The 22,322-nt window shown below is 44.9% G+C and overlaps 1 protein-coding gene across 1 annotated transcript in view; it reads left to right on the top strand.

Moving 5' to 3' along the window:
* LOC105992484 (chromosome unknown open reading frame, human C14orf119) overlaps positions 1 to 1,398 on the top strand; it is a 4,873-nt gene extending 3,475 nt beyond the window's left edge. The window contains exon 2 of the mRNA XM_013025353.1: positions 630 to 1,398. Within this exon, the coding sequence (XP_012880807.1) occupies positions 631 to 1,059 (429 nt within the window). The 5' untranslated portion in view covers position 630 and the 3' untranslated portion in view covers positions 1,060 to 1,398. The remainder of the gene's footprint in view (positions 1 to 629) is intronic.
* The last annotated feature ends 20,924 nt before the right edge of the window (positions 1,399 to 22,322 follow it).

Here is a 22,322-nt window from a genome sequence, read left to right as displayed (position 1 = left end):
AAAAAAAAAAAAGAGTGCTAGCCTTGAGCTGAAGAGCTGAGCTACAGTGTCCAGGACCAGAGTTCAAGCCTCACAACTGACAAAAAAAAAAAGTTTGGGGTGTAACTGACCGAAGTTATTTAAAGTGCCTTCCTAGCAAGCTCAAGATGTGTTCAAATCCCAATACTGCCAAAATAAAAAGTATCGAATAATAAGCCAGGTGCCAGTGGTCAAAGCCAGCCCAGGTAGAAGTCCCCAATACTCCACCTCCCAAATAATCAGCAGAAGGGAGGTGGAGTTGTGGCTGAAGTGGTAGAGCATCAGCCCTGAGCAAAAAAAAAAAAAACTAAGCAAGAGCACAGGCCCTGAATAAGCCCCACTACTGGCACAAAATAGCAAAAAAATTGGACTGGAGGTGTGGTTCAAGTGATGGAGCTTGAGTCATGAGTAATCAAGCCAAAGGAATATGAGACCTTGAACTGAAACCCTAGTATCACCAATGATAATAGTAATAGAATCCTATTTCCCTATGAACTGAATTGAACAGTAGTTTTTTCTGTAGATGCAGACTGGGTGCCATAAGATTAACTGTTGCTAGGAAAATGTGTTTTGGTCACTATCCAGAAAGTAACAGTAATTTTATGTTTCAGGATGCCACTGGAATCATCTTCCTCTTCACTGCCACAATCCTTGCCTTCTCCATTACCCTCAGTACCAGACAGTATTACCAACTCCTCCCCTCCTCCAATGTCTTATATCACTTCCCAGGAGATGAAGTGTATTCTTCACTGGTTTGCCACTTGGTCTGCTCCCCAGCGTGAACGTTTTCTACAGGACATGGTAGCTAAAGCAGTGCCAGGAAAATTACAGCCCCTGCTGGATAGTCTGGAGCAGCTTAGTGTATCTGGGGCAAATCGACCACCTTGTATCTTTGAATGTCAGCTACGTCTCTGGGATCAGTGGTTTCGAGGTTGGGCTGAGGAGGAACGCAATGAGTTTGTCCGGCAGCTAGAAGTTAGTGAACCAGATTTTGTGGCAAAGTTTTACCACGCAGTGGCTGCTACAGCTGGAAAGGACTGATAGATATTCAGATGAAAGAAGATACCATAGCTAATGGAGCCAAGGCCATAACTCTACAGTGAAACCTCTGTTCACATTTGCCACTTGAAGATTCTGGGGTGGTATCCAGTGAACTGACTGAACTTGCTGATAAGCACAGACATGCTTATTTCAATGTTACCAGTTTATCAACTGGACTCTTAATGGAAATGTTACTTGTTTAAGCAAATCCAGATCATAACAATCTTCTAGTTTGCTTTCCAAGTGATGCCAAACCTCAAGAATTCAATGACTTTCACAGCTATAACCAAAAAGTACCTACTGTTAATAACTAGTCTATGGTCCATAATGAGAATAAAGAAAAAAAAATCTTCAGCAACAGGAAAGAAGGGGAAAAAAGGTATTTTTCTAGTTTAGCTGTATTCAGATGGCTTTTTTTTGTTTTGTTTTTGTTTTTTGTCGGTTGTAGGGCTTGAACTCTTGGCCTGGGTGCTGTCCATCAGCTCTCCAGCTCAAGGCTAACACTCTACCACAGCACCACTTCCAGTTTTCTGAGTGGTTTATTGGAGATAAGAGTCTCACAGATGTTCCTGCCTGGACTAGCTTTGAACCAGGATCCTCAGATCTCAGCCTCCTAAGTAGCTAGGATTACAGGCGTGAGCCACTGGCACCTGACTCAGATGGCTGGTTTTATACTCTCTTTATCAGACACTAGCATAATTATATCACTTGCCAACCAATGGATTTGTTTTTTTTGTTTTTTGTTTTTTGGTCGGTCGTGGGGCTTGAACTCTGGGCCTGAGCACTGTCCCTCAGCTCTTCAGCTCAAGGCTAGTGCTCTACCATTTGAGCTACAGCACCACTTCCAGTTTTCTGGCGATTTATTGGAGCTAAGAGTTTCAGGGACTTTCCTGCCCGGGCTGGCTTTGAACCAAGATCTTCAGATCTCAGCCTCCTGAGTAGCTAGGATTATAGGCATGAGCCATGGACACTCAGCTCAACCAGTGGATTTCTTAGTGATAATTTGAAAAATTATAGAAAATCAGTGGGGATAGGAGGGAAAAACTAAGAGAGCCAGGGAAGGGGCAACATTGTCTAAAAAGAAATGTATACCTAACATCTAATTGTAACCTCTCTGAACATAACCTGTATAACAGTAAAACAATTTAAAAAGAAGAATCATGGAAAATCAGGAGAGGGAGATAATTAGTTACTATCTTTTATGCTCTTTGACTCACAATAGCAATGCAAAAAAGTAAAAATATCTGATATCAATGACCTGAAGTATATGTGATACCCTTGAAGTTGGTAGCAGATGTTCCTATTCTGTTCATGTTCTAAAACAGTATAAAAGTGACACTTTACAATTTAGGCAGTTTTTTTAATATCAAAATAAAGAATGGATCTTTATAACCATAAGGCTACTTTTTTCATTGCAAAACTAGTATGAAGTTGATTCACGGAAAAGAGGCAGTCTAAAGAAAGTAGAACTTGGGGCTGGGAAGGTAGCTCAGCGGTAGAGTGCATGTCTTGCAAGCATGAGGCCCTGGGTTCGATTCCTCAGCACCACATAAACAGAAAAAGCCGGAAGTGGCGTTGTGGCTCCAGTGGTAGAGCACTAGCCTTGAGCTGAAGAGCTGAGGGACAGCGCCCAGGCCCAGAGTTCAGGCCCCATGACTGGCAAAAAAAAGAAAGTAGAACTTTAGTGTACCTAAGATATTTTTCATCTAGTTATCTCTCTTTTTTTTAATTGGTTGTGGAGCCTGAACGCTGGGCCTAAGTGCTGTCCCTCAGCTATTCATCTCTATACCACTTGAGCCACAGCGCCATTTCCGGCTTTTTCTGTTTATGTGGTACTAAGGAATCGAACCCAAAGCCTCATGCATGCAAGGTAAGCACTCTCCCACTGAGCTATATTCCCAGCCTCAAACCTTTACTCTTGAAAGGATTTTCAGATTATCAGTCACAAAAGCAAAAAGCTGTAAGAGAAAAAGATACAGGAGGGGAATTAGTTCAGTATAAGCTTAAGAAGTGAGGCTTGGGGCTGGGAAGTTGGCTCAGTGGTAGAGCGCTTGCCTTGCATGCCTGAGGCCCTGTGTTCGATTTCTCAGCACCACATAAGCAAAAAGAAAAAAGCCGGAAGTGGCGCTGTGGCTCAAGTGGTAGAGCGCTAGCCTTGAGCTGAAGAGCTGAGGGACAGCACCCAGGCCCAGAGTTCAGACCCCACGACCGGACCCAAAAAAAAAAAAAAAAAAAGTGAGGCTCCCTGAGGCTGAGGAATTGCTGGCCCAGTGCTTCTTAGCTTAGCAGACTACAAGTTGAAAAAGATACCTTATCCTACCTACTTTTCCTAATTATGGATTTCTGAGAAAAGACGGAATATGTTAATGTGTGACACATATTACTTCAATATATTTACATTTTAGCTTTAAATTTTTTGAATCAATGGTATATTTTCTCTTTAAGTTGAAAATATTGCTACATGATCCATTGTATAACTAACATAAACTTGATGTTTTTATTTATGAAATACTCTCCAAAAAAAAATTAAAGTTTTTCTCTTTAGATTTAAGAGCTAAGAAATGGTGTTTTCAAAGGAAAAGTGAATTTTGCTTTTAGCTTCTTTTTAAGATGTAACATTTTTATTTTGTCATTTGTGACAATAGAAAAGTATATACAAAAATATTCTTGGAGAGGACTGGGAAGTTGGCTCAGTGGTAGAGCACTTGCCTTGCATACCTGAGGCCCTGGGTTTGATTCCTCAGCACCACATAAGCAAAAAGAAAAAAGCCGGAAGTGGCGCTGTGACTCAAGTGGTAGAGCGCTAGCCTTGAGCTGAAGAGCTGAGGGACAGCACCCAGGCCCAGAGTTCAGGCCCCACTACCGGACCCTCAAAAAAAAAATATTCTGGGAGATGGGCTGGGAAGATGGCTCAGTGGTAGAGTGCTTGCCTTGCATGCATGAGGCTCTGGGTTCGATTCCTCAGCACCACGTATGCAGAAAAAGTGGTGTGGCTCAAGTGGTAGAACACTAGTCTTGAGCTGAAGAGCTGAGGGACAGCACCCAGGCCGAGAGTTCAGGCTTCACAACCAACACACACAAACACAAATATTCTGGTAGAGCTTTTTACTTGTTACTTTTAAATCACTGAACTACTTGCAAGATTTTTAGATTGTTACATTAGCTTTTTTGTCTATCAGCATTAATTTTATGTAATGTAGATATAACAATGTGTTGGTGCTTTGGTGCATTACAGAGGCTGAGGCTGGAGCATTGCTAGTTCTTGGGCAGTCTAGGTTACATAACAAAAATCCACCTCAACTAAAAAACTAAAACTAAAAACATATAGAAGATTAAGAAGTGGAAACTAAGTGATTTTTTTTTAACTGCAGAATTTAATGGACTGTGCCAATATTGTAGGAAGGTTAGCAAAATACTTTGTCTTCTACCTACTTTCCTTTGTACTGGTTTGGTTTGCTGTCTTCATACCTAGTCCTAATCAGTTTGTATCACTGTGTACTGGGAAATTTTATATGACAATATTTGAATGAAAATCTACCATATTATTTTATAAAGTATGTCAATAAACTGAAAAAAAATAATTCTCAGGCACTGGTGGCTCACACCTATAATCCTAGCTAATCAGGAGGCTGAGATCTGAGGATCACCGTGCAAAGCCTGCCTGGGCAAAAAAGTCCATGAGACTCTTTATCTCCAAATAACCATTCTGGCTTAAAGTGGTAGAGCGCTAGCTTTGAGTGAAAGCTCAGGCTGTAAATTCAAGCCCTACAACCAATGGGGAAAAAAAAAAAATCATTCTCAATCTTCATGTTCTGGATAACACTGCAATTTTTTTTAATTGTAAAGTTGATATACAGAAGGGTTACAGTTTCATAAGGTAATGTGTACATTTAGCACTGAAATTCTTTTATTATTCTAGTTGGACTCCTCAGTCCATGTTTGTTTGGTGATGGCAAGGGGCAAATGGTCCCACCTGAAGAGCAGCTCGTTTCTGATAGACCACAGTACCCAGAATACCCACCAGAATTACCAATGGTAGACAGAGTCCCAAGGACAGCAATATGTGATTCATAGATAGGTTATGATCCAAGGAAACCAGCAACCTAGAAATAGAGAAGGACTGTTTAGCCTGGATTAATCCCTAGGCTTAAGAGTTGAAGGTCTTTACAGTTTTCATGCTTTATCCAAGCATTAGACTAACCAGGAAATCCGAGAATACAGAACTGGAAAGTAGGAATAAGCCCAAGATCCAAGTCCAATCTGGTGCTCTCCAGAGGATGAGAACTAGAAGATTGTAGTTTGCACCCAGTTCAGGCACAGAAATCTGTAAGACTTCATCTCCAAAATAACCAACAAAAAGCAGGTCTGGAGATATAGTACAAGTGGTAGAATGCCAGCTAAGTGAACAAGCAGGTCAAGACCCTGAATTCAATCCCTGGTACCCCCCGCCTGACCCAAAATAAGACTGGGATACATTTGTACTAGGAATAGGGAAATCCATTTTTATGTGTGGAGAAGGTGTCAGTAATGAGCCTAAGGTGAACTTAGAGATCTTTGTTTCCTTAGATGGATAACCATGTATAGGACAATAGACTCGAGTGTGTGCTTAGCAGATGAATTTCAAACATCTTGATCCCAGGGATTAAAAAAAATGTTTGGAATATTATTTTACTTGCTGTATTTTGTGGTATAGCTGGCTTCTCCATGATATACTTCAAGAGGCTCCTTCTGGAGAGTCAGAGTCAGGGCATTGTATGCCACAGCAGCTGAAGGTCCTTGGCAACCAGGGAACTTCCACATATGCACAGTGAAGACCAAACTACTGGTGACTGATGGGTTGTGGAAATAGCACCTAAGTGGACATTAGATCTCTTAAGGATGACATTTAGCTAATGAAACTAGTATAGGCTTAGGAGTGGGGTCTGCAGAGGAGTTATGAAGTAAAGGACTTAAGAGTTCTTTGAGCTGGGCACTGGTGGCTCACTCCTGTAATCCTAGCTAATCAGGAGGCTAAGAGCTGAGGATCACGGTTCAAAGCCAACCCGGTCACAAAAGTCCATGAGACTCTTATCTCCAAAAACACCACTCAGAAAACAGGAAGTGGCACAGTGGCCTTGAGCTGAAGATCTGAGGGACAGTATTCAGGCCGAGAGTTCAAGCCCCATGACAGACAAAAAAAGTTCTCTGTAACCCATTGTATACTCAGCTTCATGCCTGTGATCCTAGCTACTCAGGAGGCAGTGTAAGGATCGCGGTTCAAAGCCAACTGAGGCAGGAAAGTCCATGAGACTTATCTCCAGTTAACAAGTAAAAAATAAAATGGATCTGGAGTTACGGCTGATGTAGCTCAGGCCTTGAACTAAAAAGCTAAGCATGCTGGGCTGGGAAGGTGGCTTAGTCTCGCATGCATGAGGACCTGGGTTCGATTCCTCAGCACCACATAAGCAGAAAAGGCTGGAAGTAGTGCTGTGGCTCAAGTGGTAGAGTGCTAGCCTTGAGCTGAAGAGCTGAGGGACAGCCCCTAGGCCCAGAGTTCAGGCCCATGACCAACCAAAAAAAAAAAAAAAAAAGGCTAAGCATGGTCTGGGAATGTGACTTAGTGGTAGAGTGCTTGCCTAGCATGCATGAAGCCCTGGGTTCGATTCCTTGGTACCACATAAACAGAAAAGGCCAGAAGTGGCACTGTGGCTCAAGTGATAGAGTACTAGTCTTGAGCTAAAGAAGCTCAAGGACAGTGTTCAGGCCTTGAGTTCAAGTGCTAGGACTGGCAAAAAAAAAAAAAAAAAAGCTAAGCATGAGCTCAGTAATGAACCTGGGCTACAGTACTGGCAAAATAATAATAATAATCCCACAAAACAACACCTCAGCCTGAGCTGTCCCTTTACCTGTCAGCACTGCTTCTGTTCACTAGAGCCTGTAGTACTGTTTCAGCCAGTTCTTCTCTCTGTTCCTTCTCCAATGAGTGGCCTGGAGGCCCAGCTAATCCTAAAGACAACTGGAATAGCAGGTCTTGGGTTGCAAGACTCATAGGTGAAATAACTGCATTTGCATCTTCATTCTGACACAGCCTGCCTTGGGGACAGTAGAGAAGACCATAGTACCCAGGCACCTGCAACAAAACACATAGCAGGGTATAGCTACAGCCTCCATTATGCGTGCTCAGGCCTTTCTTCTAAGGAAACTATATACTTCAGATATTTGAAGTATTAAAAAAAAAACAATATAATACGTTACACAGGGGCAAGGATGTAGTTCAGTGATAGAGTGGCGGCCTAGCATATGCAATGCTTTGGGTTTGATTCCCCAGCACTGAAAAAAAAATGGTATTTTCCAACTTTATGTGTATGTGTGTGCCAATACTTGAGCTTGAATTCAGGGCCTGGATGCTATACCTTAGTTTTTTTTACTCAAGGCTAGGGCTATACCACTTGAGCACATCTCTACTTCTGGCTTTTTGGTGGATAATTAGATGTGAGTCTCAGACTTCCCTGCATGGGCTGGCTTTGAACCATGATCCTGAGATCTCAGTCTCCTGAATAGCTAGGATTATAGGCATGAAACAATTTCTTTTTGCTAGCGTACCCTAACGATTCCTCTTGAACCTCACCTGAATAGCCTTTCCTGGAAGGCATGGAACCCATGGTGATCCCTCCACTTGCACTTTGTACTCTCCTTTCTGTGTGCATTGATGTAAGTAGCATCGGCCAGTGAGCTCTGCTTGCTTGAGATGTGGGACCTGAGAGGGATGGCTGGTTTCATCCCCAGGGAACAGCTGTGAAGTGAGGTTGGCAAGGAAGCAACGACTCTGGGAATGGTAGATCTCCCCATGTGGATTCTCAGCCCCAGCTGGAGGACCATTTTCTTTCTTCCAGCATTCACTCTGCATTGCAGGGTAGAAAGCAGAATAGTGTTGTCTTGATACTGTAGAAGTAATTCCCGAGGGGGTGGGGGTGTGGATGGGAGGGCAGGGATGGTAAGGGGAAACAAAGGAGGACGAAACAATGCTTGATAAGAAATGTACTTATTACCTTGCTCATGTAATTGTAACCCCTCTGTACTGTATTTTCACAATTAAAAAACTTATTTAAAAAAAAAAGTAATTCCCAGCCTGGCACTGGGAGTTTACACCTGTAAGTCTAGCTGCTCAGGAGAAAGAGAACAAGAAGATCACAGTTCAAAGAGCTGGAGGTTATGGCTCACACCGTAAGTAAGCAGGCCAAGCAAGAGCAACCTGAGTTTCATTGTCCCTTAGTCTACTCACCCTATTGGCTAAGGGTTTGTACATGTGGCAGCCTTCCAGCATGGGGTCTGAGGAACAGATTCCCTTGTCCAAGTGCAGGTAGTGGCAACCCAGCCCGCTAGATGGAAGGGATAGTAGAGTGCCACTAAGATCACTGACAGTTGTACAATCCCCCAATCATTCAGTTCAGCCACATACATACCTGCCAGTACAGAAGAAATCTGAGGAGTCAGTCCCACATGTGGTCACTAGGCCAAATTCTAGGCCAGATCCTGCTTGAGAGATAAGAAAAGGAAGATCCTTCAACAAATAAATGCCAAGACATCATCCCTCAACACTAAGCTTACAGCCTGAAATCCACCTTTAGACCAGATAATCCTTTCTAACCTATGCCATTCATGACCAATCTTGGGTTGTGAGTACTGCTCTTCAGTTTGCCCTTACTTCTCACCCTGGCCCCACAACAGCTTCTTGGCAGCACTGTGGTTGACCTGATACCAGCCTGAATCTTGGAAGGCAGAAAGAGTGATTGGGTCAAGTTGAGTGCGTTGGGCACCATCAAAAGTAGCAGCCATGATAGAACCCTGGAAGAGTCTGGCCTCCCAGTGTGAGGACAAAGGACCCTGCTGAGGAGAGAGCAGAGAGCTGGTTGCTATTTGGCAACACCGTCTTTCTTCTATCACCCCAAGGTGTTATCATTCTCACCTCTTCTTCCAAGGGAGCGCCCAGAGTAACCCCTAGCACTCCCAAATGTTTGGCCAGGCTATGGCTAACAGTTGGGGTGGTAAGAAGCAGCTGTCCCCGCTTATCTTGTCTTGTCACCTGTTGCCTTGTAGAACAATTCTCTTTAACTGAGTACCGAAAGGGAGGAAGGCAATTATAAGGAGAGGAAAATGTAGAAAGCAGAATGGGAACAAATGAGTTCAGGAGGTAGTCCATTTCTTCCTGTTAACATTGTGGGAAATCCTTCCCCTCTTTCCTCCCATTTACCACTGAGTCCTGAAGGGCACTCCCGCCATTTCTGGAAGAGCTGTCCAGAGAAACCCAGAGCATGGAGCAATTCGTGTAGTGTAGCCTAAGGAAAGATGAGTGCCAAGTGAGGAGGGCTGGATGCATGAGATTCTGGAGTCCTTTTGCCCAGTCATCTCCTAGAACTTGTTCCCTCCTCAGTTCTTCCACTTCACAGGAAGCTGAATGGCCTGCCACCATGACCACCACCTGTCTGCTTCTCCCAATTCATTGTGCAGCAGTCACCATGACGATGTCACCGTGGCTGAGGCTGGGGCTGGTGAGGTGTTTGGCACAGTAGATAATGGTACCAGCAAGGGGCCTGTCTTCTGAGTCCAGTTGACAACAGGCAGCATAGGCTATGACAGAAGGCTGCAAATGGGCAAGGAACAGATGAGTTAGAAAGAGGTAACCTAAATAGGAGAAATATTCCTGAAAACAGAGGGCCCACGTGCCCTGCAAAGCTCTATGGAGTGGAACCAAGTGATGGCTTGGGGAGTCCCAGCACCTTTCAATTTATTTATTTTTCTTTATGATGAAACTGGAACTTGAACTCAGAGCTGCAAGCTCTTGCTTAGCTTTTTCTGCTCAAGGTTAGTGATCTATCATTTGAACTATACCTCCACTTATGGCTTGTTGCTGGTTAACTGAAGAGTCTCTTGCATTTGTTTGCCCAGGCTAGCTTCAAACCTTGATCTTCAAATCTCAGCTTCATGAGTAGCTAGGGTTACAGGCCTGAACAACCAGTTCCTGGATTTTTTTTTTTTAAATGTCAGTACTAGGGCTTAAACTTAGGGCCTTATGCTTCCCATTGACATTTTCAGCTCAGGGCTGCTGTGGAATGAACCACACCTCTAATTCTACCTTCATTCAATTTAGGTTTATCCACATGCCCCAAGTTGCCCCTAAAGAAACACAATTTAACAAAATCTGTCCAATCCTCAATAAAGACTACTTCCCCTCCCAAGATATAGGATTAAGAGATCCGAGTACCAGTGGGTCCTGATTATATTAGCTACTCAGGAGGAGGTTCAAAGCTAACCAGGACAGACAAATCTGAGAGACTCTTACATTTGTCCAACTAACCAGCAAAAAGCCAGAAGTAGATATGTGGTTTGAGTGGTAGAGCACCAATCTTAAACAGAAAAGGCTAAGCAAGCTGGGTGCTGGTGGCTCAGGACTATAATCCTAGCTACTCAGGAGGGGGAGATCTGAGGATGAAGGATGAAAGTCAACCCAGGCAAGAAAGTCCATGAGAATCTTATCTCCAATTAACCACCAGAAAACTGGAAGTGGAGCTGTGGCACAAAGTGGTAGAACACTAGCTTTGAGCAAAAAAGCTCAGGGACAGCACCCCAGGCCCAAATGACAAAAGAAAAGAAAGAGATGGGGCTGGGAAGGTGGCTCAGTGGTAGAGCACTTGACTTGCATGCCTGAGGCCATGGGTTCGATTCCTCAGCACCACATAAGCAAAAAGAAATAAGCCAGAATTGACGCTGTGGCTCAAGTGGTAGTGCACTAGCCTTGAGCTGAAATGCTGAAGGACAGTGCCCAGGCCCAGAGTTCAGGCCCCATAAGTGGACCCAAAAAAAGAAAAGAGAGACAGAGAGAAAGAAAGAAGGCTGGGAAGGTGGCTTAGTGGTAGTGTGCTTGCCTCGCAAGCATGAGGCCCTGAGTTCAATTCCTCAGCACCACATAAATAGAAAAAGCTGGAAGTGGCGCTGTGGCTCAAGTGATGAGTGCTAGCCTTGAGCTGAAAAGCTGAGGGACAGCGCCCAGGCCCAGAGTTCAGCCCCACAACCAACCAAAAAAAAAAAAAAGGGAAGGAAGGAAGGAAGAAAGCTAACCAACACAACAACCAAGGCCCTAAATTCAATCCCAGGAGTAGCCCATTTATGTGCACATATGCACACCCATGTGCACGCACGCGCGCTCACACACACACACACACACACACACACCATTAAGAGAGCAGAGAAAGCAGATTTGGTTGCAACCTCACCTTTTGGTGGCACTTGGAAGTGTGACCAACCCGCATATACAGGAGAAAATCAGCATTTTGGACCCCAGGCCCGTCTGGCTGGATTAATTGCGGGGGACCATGCTCTGGCCACAAGGCATAACCACGGAGATGGGCATCAGGTATCTGGCAGGGAGTAGAATGTAGCATGTAGCTTAGTAGATGGATCGGGACAGTGGGAAACTGGCTACAAGGAGCAAAGGAGAATGAACATCTTTGGTCTGTCTTAGGGATATCTAGGCAGCTAATTAGAAAGCAGAATCTGCCTTCTGCCACCCATATGCCTCTACTTTAACCTATTTTGGAAAGTGGGGATAGAGAAAGACTGAGCAGGACTGGGAATGTGGCTTTGTGGTAGAGTGCTTGCCTAGCATGCATGAAGCCCTGGGTTCGATTCCTCAGTACCACATAAACAGAAAAAGCCAGAAGTGGCTCTGTGGCTCAAGTGGTAGAGTGCTAGCCTTGAGCAAAAGAATCTCAGGGACAAGCCGGGCGCTGGTGGCTCACGCCTGTAATCCTAGCTACTCAGGAGGCTGGGATCTGAGGATCGCAGTTCAAAGCCAGCCCGGGCAGGAGAGACCGTGAGACTCCTATCTCCAATAAACCACCAGAAAACCGAAGTGGCGCTGTAGCTCAAGTGGTAGAGCGCTCGCCTTGAGCTGAAGAGCTGAGGGACAGCGCCCAGGCCCAGAGTTCAAGCCCCACGGCCAACCAAAAAAAAAAAAGAATCTCAGGGACAGTGCCCAGGCCCTGAGTTCAAGCCCCAGAACTGAGAGAGAGAAAGAGAGAGGGAGAGGGAGAGAGAATGAGACTAAGGAAGCTGGGCACTGGTGGCTTAAGCCTGTAAACCTAGCTGCTTAGGAAGCTTAGATCTTTGATCTGAGGATCATGCTTCGAAGACAGTCTGAGCAGGTAAGTCTGAGACTCTTTAATTAAAGAGCAGAACACCAGAACTGGAACTGTGACTCAAGTAGTAGAGTGAAAAAGCTAAGGGATAGTGACTAAGCCCTGAGTTCAAGCTCCAGTTCTAGCACGAAGCAAAACCAAACACAGAACCCAAGAAAGACTAAGAAATCCATATTACTTGTGAAGTATATAGAGTAATTCAAACACTGAAAATTCTAATACTGAAGGTTTGGGGGAGGTCTAACTAGTTAGAGATCTGCTGGTCTTACCTTTGCCCCCAGGCAACTCTCTCCTTTGTATCCTGGGTTCAGAAGGCTGCACCTGCCAACAATGAATATCTGTGAACAATCCAGCTCAAACATTTTTTATTATCCCCAAAGAAATGTATACATTCTCAAGGACACAAACTCACCTGTGGTAATTTGGAGTATCTGGGTCTCCCCAGACAGAATGGCAGTATTTTTCAGGGTCTCGACTCAAAAGCAAGGGTCCTTGCACTGGAGGGACTTCACAAAATAAGAGGACAATTTTGGGAGAATGATAGAAGGGGTGACATTGATCAAGATACACTGTACATACAAACTGATTTGTGTATTGAAACCCCTTTATAAAACTAGTTAAACATAATTTCAAAAATTAAAGACAACCGGGTGCCCATGGCTCGCGCCGGTAATCCTAGCTACTCCGGAGGCTGAGATCTGAGGATCGAGGTTCAAAGCCAGCCTGGGCAGGAAAGTCTGTAAGACTCTTATCTCCAATAAACTGCTAGAAAGCCGGAAGTGGCGCTGTGGCTCAAGCAGTAGAGTGCTCGCCTTGAGCTGAAGAACGCAAGGACAGCGCCCAAGCCCAGAGTTCAAGCCCCACGACCGACCCCCCCCCCAAAAAAATTAAAGACAGTTTTTTTAAAAGAGGATAATTTCACTTCAATATCTCTACATTCCGTTCCTTTTTTTTTTTTTTCCTACTGGCCCTGAGGTTTTGAACTCAGGGCCTAGTCACTGTCCCTGAGCTTTTGTGCTCAAGGCTAGCACTCTACCACTTGAGCCATAGCTCCACTTTAATTTTTTTTGGGGGGAGGTCTGGTCATGGGGCCTGAACTCTGGGCCTGGGCACTGCCCCTCAGCTCTTGAGCTCAAGGCTAGCACTCTACTACTTGAGCCACAGCACCACTTCTGGCTTTTACTGCTTATGTGGTACTGAGGAATCAAACCCAGAGCCTCATTCATGCATGCAAGGCAAACACTCTACCACTGAGCCACCTTCCCAGCCCCACTTTAATTTTTTGTTAATTAATTGGAGATGGGATTCTCACAGGCTTTCCTGCCCGTGCTGGCTTCAAACTGTGATCTTCAGATGTCAGCCTCCTAAGTAGCTAGGATTACAGGCTTGAGCCATGGGTGCCCAGTGCAGTTTTTTTTTTTTTTTGTGCTACTCTTTTCCCTTAGACCCCTCTACCCCACAGCCCTCCTGATGCTTCTTACCCCTCACCTCACCTGCTAGGATGCCCTGGATTCGCTGAGTGGCTTCTTTCACTGCGGCCAGGGCTTGGGATTTCCCTCTTCTCATCTCATCCCAAGTTCCATCTGATATGGGGTCTCCCATATAGTAGATTTGGATTCTGAGGGGTTGAGGATCATGGGAGCCAGGGACAGGGAGGGAAGAGGAGCGGAAGTCTGTGGGCAGTTGGGAGGGAGGGGGCCTGAGAAGGCTCACAGACTTTTGGATCTCCTCATGTACGCATCTGCTCATGGCCACCCCAAGAAAGAGCAGCAGCAGCATCTTCTGCTACTGTCGTTTTTCACAGCCTGCCCTGGACCATATCTTCAACCCCCCTTTTCCCCGGCTCATTTATTTCAATCTTTCCTCTGTCCTCTCTGTTCACATCCCCTTCACCACTCTTGCTTGTTTTCTCAAGATTTGAGTGTTACTGACTAAATCTACAGTTCCTGCCAGGTGGTAGGATAGCACACTGGCCAAAGCCATCCTCTTACTATGGGGGAGGGGAGAGAAGCCAGAGGTGGAGCCCTGGGGAGGAGAGTATGATCCTGGAGCCTCAGCCTCTCCAAGGAGCCTGTCTTTTCCACAATAAGACTCTCTCTTAAGGCCAGGAAGGTGGCTCAGTGGTAGAGCGCTTGCCTTGCATGCATAAGGCCCTGGGTTCGATTCCTCAGCACCACATAAGCAAAAAAGAAAAAAGCAGAAGTGGCGCTGTGGCTCAAATGGTAGAGCGCTAGCTTTCAGCTGAAGAGCTGAGGGACAGTGCCCAGGCCCCACGACCGGACCCTCCCCCACAAAAAAAAGACTCTTAATCCTCATCTAGCCTACATCCTAATTCTCCTGCCTTTTTTGAATAGAAAAACCTTAAAACTCCCCAGAATTAAAAACAACAAGAAGTCCAGTACCAGTGGCTCACACCTGTAATCCTAGCTACTCAGGAAGCTGCAATCTGAGGATCAGGATTGAGATTCAAAGACAGCCTGGGCAAGAAAGTCTGTGAGATTCTTATCTCCATTTAACCACCCAAAAGCCAGAAGTGGGGCTATAGCTCTAGTGGTAAAGTGATAGCCTTGAGCAAAAAAGCTCAGGTACAGCTTTAAGCCTCAGGACTGGCACCAAACAAAAAGGTGACTAGCTGGGAATTGGTAGCATATGCCTATAATCTCAACATTAGGGAAGAAGCTAAGGCAGGAAGATGGAGAACTCAAAGCAATCCTAGGCTACATATCGAGATCTTGTGTCAAAAAAAAAAAATGGTGGCAATATAAGAGAGGGAGGAGGTTGTTGTTGTTTTTTATTATTTTTTTTTTTGTCAGTCATGGAGCTTGAACTCTAGGCTTGGGCTCTTCAGCTCAAGGCAAGTGCTCTACCACTTGAGCCACAGAGCCACTTCTGGTTTTCTGAGTGGTTTATTGGAGATAAGAGTCTCATGGAGTTTCCTGCCTGGGCTGGCTTTGAACTGTGATCCTCAGATCTCAGCCTCCTGAGTATCTAGGATTACAGGCATGAGCCACTGAAGCCCGGCTTTGCTTTGTTTTTTTGATACCAGTACTAGGGCTTGAGCTTAGGTGCATGATCTTTTGGCTTTTTCCACTTCTAGCTTTTTGCTCTTTGATTAGTGGTAAGAGTCTCACAGAGTTACAGCCTCAGGTGGCTTTAAACTACAACCTTCAGATTGAGATCTGAGCCAGCTGAGTAGCTAGGATTACAGGTGTGAGCCACCAGCGCCCTGGCAAGGGGTATTTTGATTCATGCAGAATGCCTGCCTGCTTCCTTAGAGGTGAGCAGAAGGGCTTCTGCACTTTACTGGCCCCAGGGTCAGAACTATCTGTCCTCTAATTAAATTCCGAGGTTTTCAGGCATCTCCTCTTCTGTGTGGGCTCCCAGTGGGTGGACAAGAACTTGTTATTCACTGACAAGGCCTATGTGAGGCCTTAGGTATATAAGACTTCATAGAGCCCACTTACAGGATTACAAGGAAAAGAAAATAAACTCTAAGAAATGGGCATTAATAGATGTTCAAAGATGTTTTTAGGAACTGGTAGAGTGCTTTTTTTGTTTTTTTTGCTCACACTGTGTTTTCACATCCTGTTTCTCCTGTTTGGATCCCCCCCTCTTCCCTCCCTAGGGAGTCTTTCTTAACATCTCCTGCCCAAATTCCACACCCAGAATTCCCCCAGAGGAGGGGACCACCTCAAAGGAGGGCCCTGTCCTTCCAGCTCCTAAACAGCACATCCTCTCAACTGTAAGTGTTGGCTTAGAGTCCTGCCTTCCCCGCCCAAACTCCTTGAAACACTCCTGCTTCCTGTTGGTCTTTCCCACAGCCCATTGGGTCTGGTCTTCAATGAGTGGATGAAGACATAATCCTAACAACCCCCACCCCCCTTACTAAAGTTTTTTTTACAGCCAGGATTTCCTTCACAACCTCCAAATCACAATCTTCCGGTCTCAGCCTCTTGAGTGCTAGGGTTACAGAAGTGCCACTATTGTTGGCTCCTCATGCCTTTAATGAAAGATGACATGTCTTAAGGTAACAGAGCTACTTAGTGACAAGGACTAGAGATTTTTAAATTCTGATGAATTATCAGGGAAGCTAAGTTTCATACTTTCACATATCAGAACTGTGTCTGAAACTGTTGGTCACAGGAGACACCCAAACACTGGAGCCAAAGCTACTCTTCCACCTTCTATTTATATCATTTGGACCAAATGCCTCAGTTTTTCTGTCTGTAAAACAGGAATGATTGTTGTGACAAACAAGTGAATGTTTGACAAGCACTAAGAATAGTGTCTAGCTCATGGTAAATACGAAGTCAAAGAAAGAATATATAATATACAAGCTGGGAGTATAGGTCAGACATTGAACACTTGCCTAATAAAAGCAAGATCCTGCTTTCAATCTCTAACACAGACAGAAAGAAAAAGAAAGAAAGAAAAAAAGAAAGAGGAAGGAAGAGAAAAGGAAAAGAAAGGAAAAAAAGAAAGAAGGAAGGAAGATGAAGGAAGGAAAAAAAGCTAGGTGTGGTGGTACATGCCTATAATCTCAGCACTCAGGAGGTTGAAACAGTGTGAGGTCAAGGTAGGGCATGCTCATGCCTCTAATTCTAACTACTCAGGAGGCTGAGATCTGAAGATTGTGGTTTTAAGGAAGCTCTGGCAGAAAATCTATGAAACTCTTATCTCCAATTAACTAACCCATCCCCCCAAAAAGCCAGAGTGGAGCTGTGGTATCAGCCCTGAGCACAAAAGCTAAGGGACAGCTCCCAGGCCCTGAACAAAAATAAAAGGGGCTGGGAATGGGCCTCAGTGGTAGAGTGCTTGCCTAGCATTCACGAAACCCTAGGTTCAATTCCTCAGTACCACATAAAGAGAAAAAAACAGAAGTGGTGCTATGGCTCAAGTGGTAGAGTGCTAGCCTTGAGCAAAAGAAGCTCAGGGACAGTGCCCAGGCCCTGAGTTCAAGCCCCAGGACTGACAAAATAAAATAAGTGAGTTTGAAGCTATTTTGCACTACATAGAGTCTGTCAAAAAAGAGTATATATATAAAAAAAAGAGAGGGCTGGGAAGGTGGCTCAGTGGTACAGTGCTTACCTTGCATGCATGAGGCCCTAGGTTTGATTCCTCAGCACCACATAAGCAGAAAAAGCTGGAAGTGGCGCTGTGACTCAATTAGTAGGGTGCTAGCCAGGAGCTGAAGAGCTGACAGCACCCAGGCCCAGAGTTCAGGCCCTACGACTGGCAAAAAAAAAAAAAAGGGAAAGGAATGTAACTATAACCCCTCTGTACAGCATCTTTACAATAAAATAAATTTTTTTAAAAAAGGAAAAAGGGAAAGAAGGAGAAGGAGCAACAGCAACAGCAGCACAACCATCTATAATCCTAGCTACTCAGAAGCCTGAGATTTTAAGATTGTGGTTTAAAGCCAGCCCTAGCAGGAAAGTCTATGAGACACTTATCTCCCAAAACCAGCAAAAAGCCAGAAGTGGAGCTGTGGCTCAAATGGTAGAGTACTAGTTTTGAAGAAAAAAGCCAAGGAAGAACGCAGGTTCCTTGAGTTCAGACTCCCAGGACCAGTATGTGCACACATGCACACTCTCACACATGTGCACCTAAAAGAGTATGCAGTTTATTTAGAGAAGAATTTCTCTTTAGGTGATTTCTTGTTCTTTCTCTAAGACAGATAGTGTTCTCTGAGTTTCTGAAGCCCTTTTCCCAGAGAAAAATGGTTAGGATTGTGTGGTAGTCCATTGTTTGTGGCCCTAGCCTGCAGCCACTCCTAGTGCTTTGCTGCTCCCTTGTGGCCAGGCAAAGAGAGGGTGTGGCTTGCCAGAGTAGGGGCTGTTCACACCAGTGAGTGGGTGGCACTGTGCTGGGTGGCATTGTGCTGAAGCAGCACAATGACTCCTCATTTTCCTTCCACAAGCCTTTAGGTAGGTTCTGTGAAGCACTTCCCAGGAGGTATAAGTCATTATTGCAAATTTGTTGACTTACTCTCAGTCTCTACCCATATAGGAGAAGCCTAAAAGAAACACAACTTGCACAACTGAGCACTGGTGGCTCATGCAAGTAATCCTAGCTACTCAGAAGGCTGAGATCTGAGCACTGAGGTTTGAAGACATACCAAGCAGCAAAGTCCGTGAGACTCTTTCTCTCCAATTATCCACCCCCAAACCGGAAGTGGAGCTGTGGCTTAAAGTGGTAGAAAACTAGCTTTGAGTGAAAAAGCGTCCAGGCTCAGAGTTCAAGCCTCATGACAGAAGAAGAAGAAAGAAGAGAAGAAGAAGAGGCCCAGAGGTTCAGGCCCCATGACCAACAAAAAAAAAAAAGAAAGAAAGAAAGAAAGGAAGAAAGAGAGACAGGAAGAAAGACCTTGCTTTTACTCTCCTGAACTATCTGTTTCCTGCCTTTGCACACTTTAAGCTCTTTCTTGTTTTTGTTTTGGTCCAGTCATGGGCCTGAACTCTGAGGGCACTGTCCCTCAGCTCTTCAGCTCAAGGCTAGCGCTCTACCACTTGAGCCACAGCGCCACTTCTGGCTTTTTTCTTTTTGCTTATGTGGTGCTAAGGAATCGAACTCAGGGCCTCATGCATGCAAGGCAAGCACTCTACCACTGAGCCACCTTCCCAGCCCCTGCTCTTTCTTTTCTTTCCCCCCCCCTCTTCATCTTTTCCAAGTCATCTGCACATTGAGATTGCACCCTCCTCCCCCCCCCCCATGCTCTCATTTGGCTTTTCCCCTCAAGGCTGGTGCTCTATTGCTTGAGCCACACCTCCACTTCCATTTTTTGCTGGTTAATTGGAGATTGAAACCTGGGTAGGTTTCAAACTGGAATCATCAGATTTCAGCCTCTTGAGTAGCTAGGATTACAGGCATGAGTCACTGGCACCCGGCATTCTCTTTTGTTTTTTTGAGACAAGGCTTTGCTATGTAGACTAACCTTGAATTTATGGCCCTCCTGCCTCTGCCTTCTGAATGCTGGGATTATAAACATCTGTCACCATGCATAGTTCACATATTTGAGGTAGGACTTGTCATTCTGATTTTTTGGGGAGGGGGGGTGGGGATGGGAAAGGTGGTAGAAGCAGCATCTTAGCATGTAACCAAATTTGGCCTGAGGCTCATGATCCTCCTATCACTCCTTCCCCAGTGCTTGGATTATGGGCATGTACCCCTACAACTGACCCTATCTTGACATTTTATTGTGTATGCTTATTTTCCCACCAGACTTCAGGCAGGAGCCAAGTTTTAATTCATCTCTGCTTGCTTGAAAACATATGAAATAGCTGTGAAGGGAGAGTGAAGGTGAGAGGATGAAGATGGGGAGAGAGCAAGGAGAACTAAGAATAAGAATCATTAACAGAGTTGGGAGTTGGTGGCTCATGCCTGTAATCCTAGCTACTCCAAAGGCTAAGGATCTCATTTGTAAGGCTAATGTTTAATTTAATTTATTATTATTATTTTTTTTTTTGTCAGTCGTGGGGCTTGAACTCCAGGCTTGAGCGCTGTGCCTGCACTCTTCAGCTCAAGGCGAGCGCTCTACCACTTGAGTCACAGCGCCACTTCCGGTTTTCTAGTGGTTAATTGGAGATAAGACTCTCACGGACTTCCCTGCCCCAGTTGGCTTTGAACTGCAATCCTCAGATCTCAGCGTCCTGGGTAGCCAGGATTACAGGCGCGAGCCACCAGCGCCAGACTAAGGTTTAATTTGTAAGACTCTAATCTCCAATTAACCAACAAAAAAACAGAAGTGGAGATGTGACTCAAGTGATGCAGCACAAGCTTAAGTGAAAAAGCCAAATGAGAACTTGAGGCCCTAAGTTCAAGTCCCATGACTGGCGCAATTTTTTTTTTCTTTTTTGGTCCAGTTGTGGGGCCCGAACTCTGGGCCTGGGTGTTGTCCCTATGCTCTTCAGCTCAATGCTAGCACTCTACCACTTGAGCCACAGTGGCGCAATTTTTTTTAAAAAATCACTGTAAGGGCTGGGAAGGTGGCTCAGTGGAAGAGTGCTTACCTTGCATGCATGAGGCCCTGGGTTCGATTCCTTAGCACCACATAAGCAGAAAAGCCAGATGTGGCGCTTTGGCTCAAGAGGCAGAGCACTTGAGCTGAAGAACTGAGGGACAGTGCCCAGGCCCAGAGTTCAGGTCCCATGACTGACTAAAATAATAATAATAATAATAAAATCACTTTACTGGGAGAATGATAAGGGGTGACGTTGAACAAGATTCATTGTGCTTGTAAACTGACATACTAAATTGAAATCTTGTGTGGGGAATGCGGCTTAGTGATAGAGTGCTTACCTAGCATGCATGAAGCCCTGGGTTCGATTCCTCAGCACCACATACACAGCAAAGAAGTGGTAGAGCTTTGAGCACAGAGAAGCTCAGGAACAGATCCCAGGCCCTGAGTTCAAGCCCCAGGACAGGAATAAAATAAAATAAAATAAATAGAAATCCCTCTGTACAACTAACTCAAAGATAATTTTAAAAAGAATCACACTACCAAGCACTCTCCATGCCCTGACACTATTCTAAGTACTTCATATTGAAGTAATTATTCTGACAACCATAGAGGTGGGTATTATTCATTACCATTCTGATTTTAGAATTTAGGCACAGCACAATTAAACAATGTGGGTAAGTGGTTAATGGCAGTGTAGGATTTCAACCCACATAGGCTCCTGGAAGCCCAAGCACCATTGCTTCTCAAGAGAAGTATAGAGAAAGGAGGGAAAATATTGTTGCGGAGAGAGAATGAGAACTAGGACAGAAATGAGGGGAAGGGGAAAATGGAGTGACAAGAAAAAAAAAATAAGGATTACTGCAAAGCTGGGTGCTTGTGGCTCACACTTGTAATCCTAGCTACTCAGGAGGCTGAGATCTAAGGATTATAGTCCAAAGATAGCCCCAGCAGGAAAGTCCCAGGGACTCTTATCTCCAATTAACCAGCAAAAAATCAGAAATAGACTGTGGCTCAAATGGTAGATCGATAGCTCAGGAACAGCATCCAGGCCTTGAGTTCAAGCCCCAATATGGGCACAGACACACAGATACACAGACTCAGAGAGAGAGAGAGAGAGAGAGAATAAGAGAGATGGACACTGTTCTCTCTGTCCCTGCAATCTTACCTTGTCTAGAAGGTACCATAAATTTAATCATCAGCTTGGAATCTCTGTGCACATGCATGATGGTACTAGGGCTTCAACTCAAGGCCTGAATGCAGTTCCTGAGCTTTTTTGCTCAAAGTTAGTGATCACCATTTGAGACACAACTCCATTTTTTTGGGGGGGGGGTCTGGTTGTGGGGCCTGAACTCTGGGCCTGGGCACTGTCCCTCAGCTCTTCAGCTCAAGGCTAGTGCTCTACCACTTGAGCCACAGCGCCACTTCCGGCTTTTTTCTTTTTGCTTATGTGGTGCTAAGGAATAGAACCCAGGGCCTCATACATGCAAGGCAAGCGTCCACTTTTGTGTTGTTTTTTTTTTGCTTGTTAACTGGAGATCAGAGTCTCTCTTGGACTTTCCTGACTGGGCTGGCTTTGAACCACAATCCTCAGATCTCAGCTTCCCGAGTAGCTAGGATTACAGGTGTGAGCCACTGGCTCCTGGCTTATTTTTTCCTTCTAAGCGAGGCAAAAAAGGGGTCAAAAGGGAAAGAGAAAGGGTGAAAAAATGCAATCTTGCTCTTCAGTATACACAATGTGGAAAATGGCCTATGTAACTGTGGGCAGGGGATAGGAAGGGGAAACTGGAGAAAGCAAAGGAAGGGGTGACATTGTCTAAAGAAAAAAGAAACTCATTAGCTGAGTTATGAAATGGTAATTGCTGTATACAACGCAACAATCAATAACAATATATCTATATAACAATTATATCTGGGCTGGGAAGATGGCTCAGTGGTAGAGTGCTTGCCTTGCATGCCTGAGGCCCTGGGTTTGATTCCTCAGCACCACAAAGCAAAAAGAAAAAAGCCAGAAGTGGCACTGTGGCTCAAGTGGTAGAGTGCTAGCCTTGAGCTGAAGAGCTGAGGGACAGCACCCAGGCCTAGAGTTCAGGCCCCACGACCAGACCCAAAAACAAACAAACAAACACACA

This window comes from Dipodomys ordii, unplaced genomic scaffold (genome assembly GCF_000151885.1).
Source record: "Dipodomys ordii isolate 6190 unplaced genomic scaffold, Dord_2.0 Scaffold84, whole genome shotgun sequence".
Taxonomy (NCBI): domain Eukaryota; kingdom Metazoa; phylum Chordata; class Mammalia; order Rodentia; family Heteromyidae; genus Dipodomys; species Dipodomys ordii.
The sequence above is the reverse complement of the archived record's forward strand: the minus strand, read 5'-3'. Positions and strand labels throughout refer to the sequence as shown.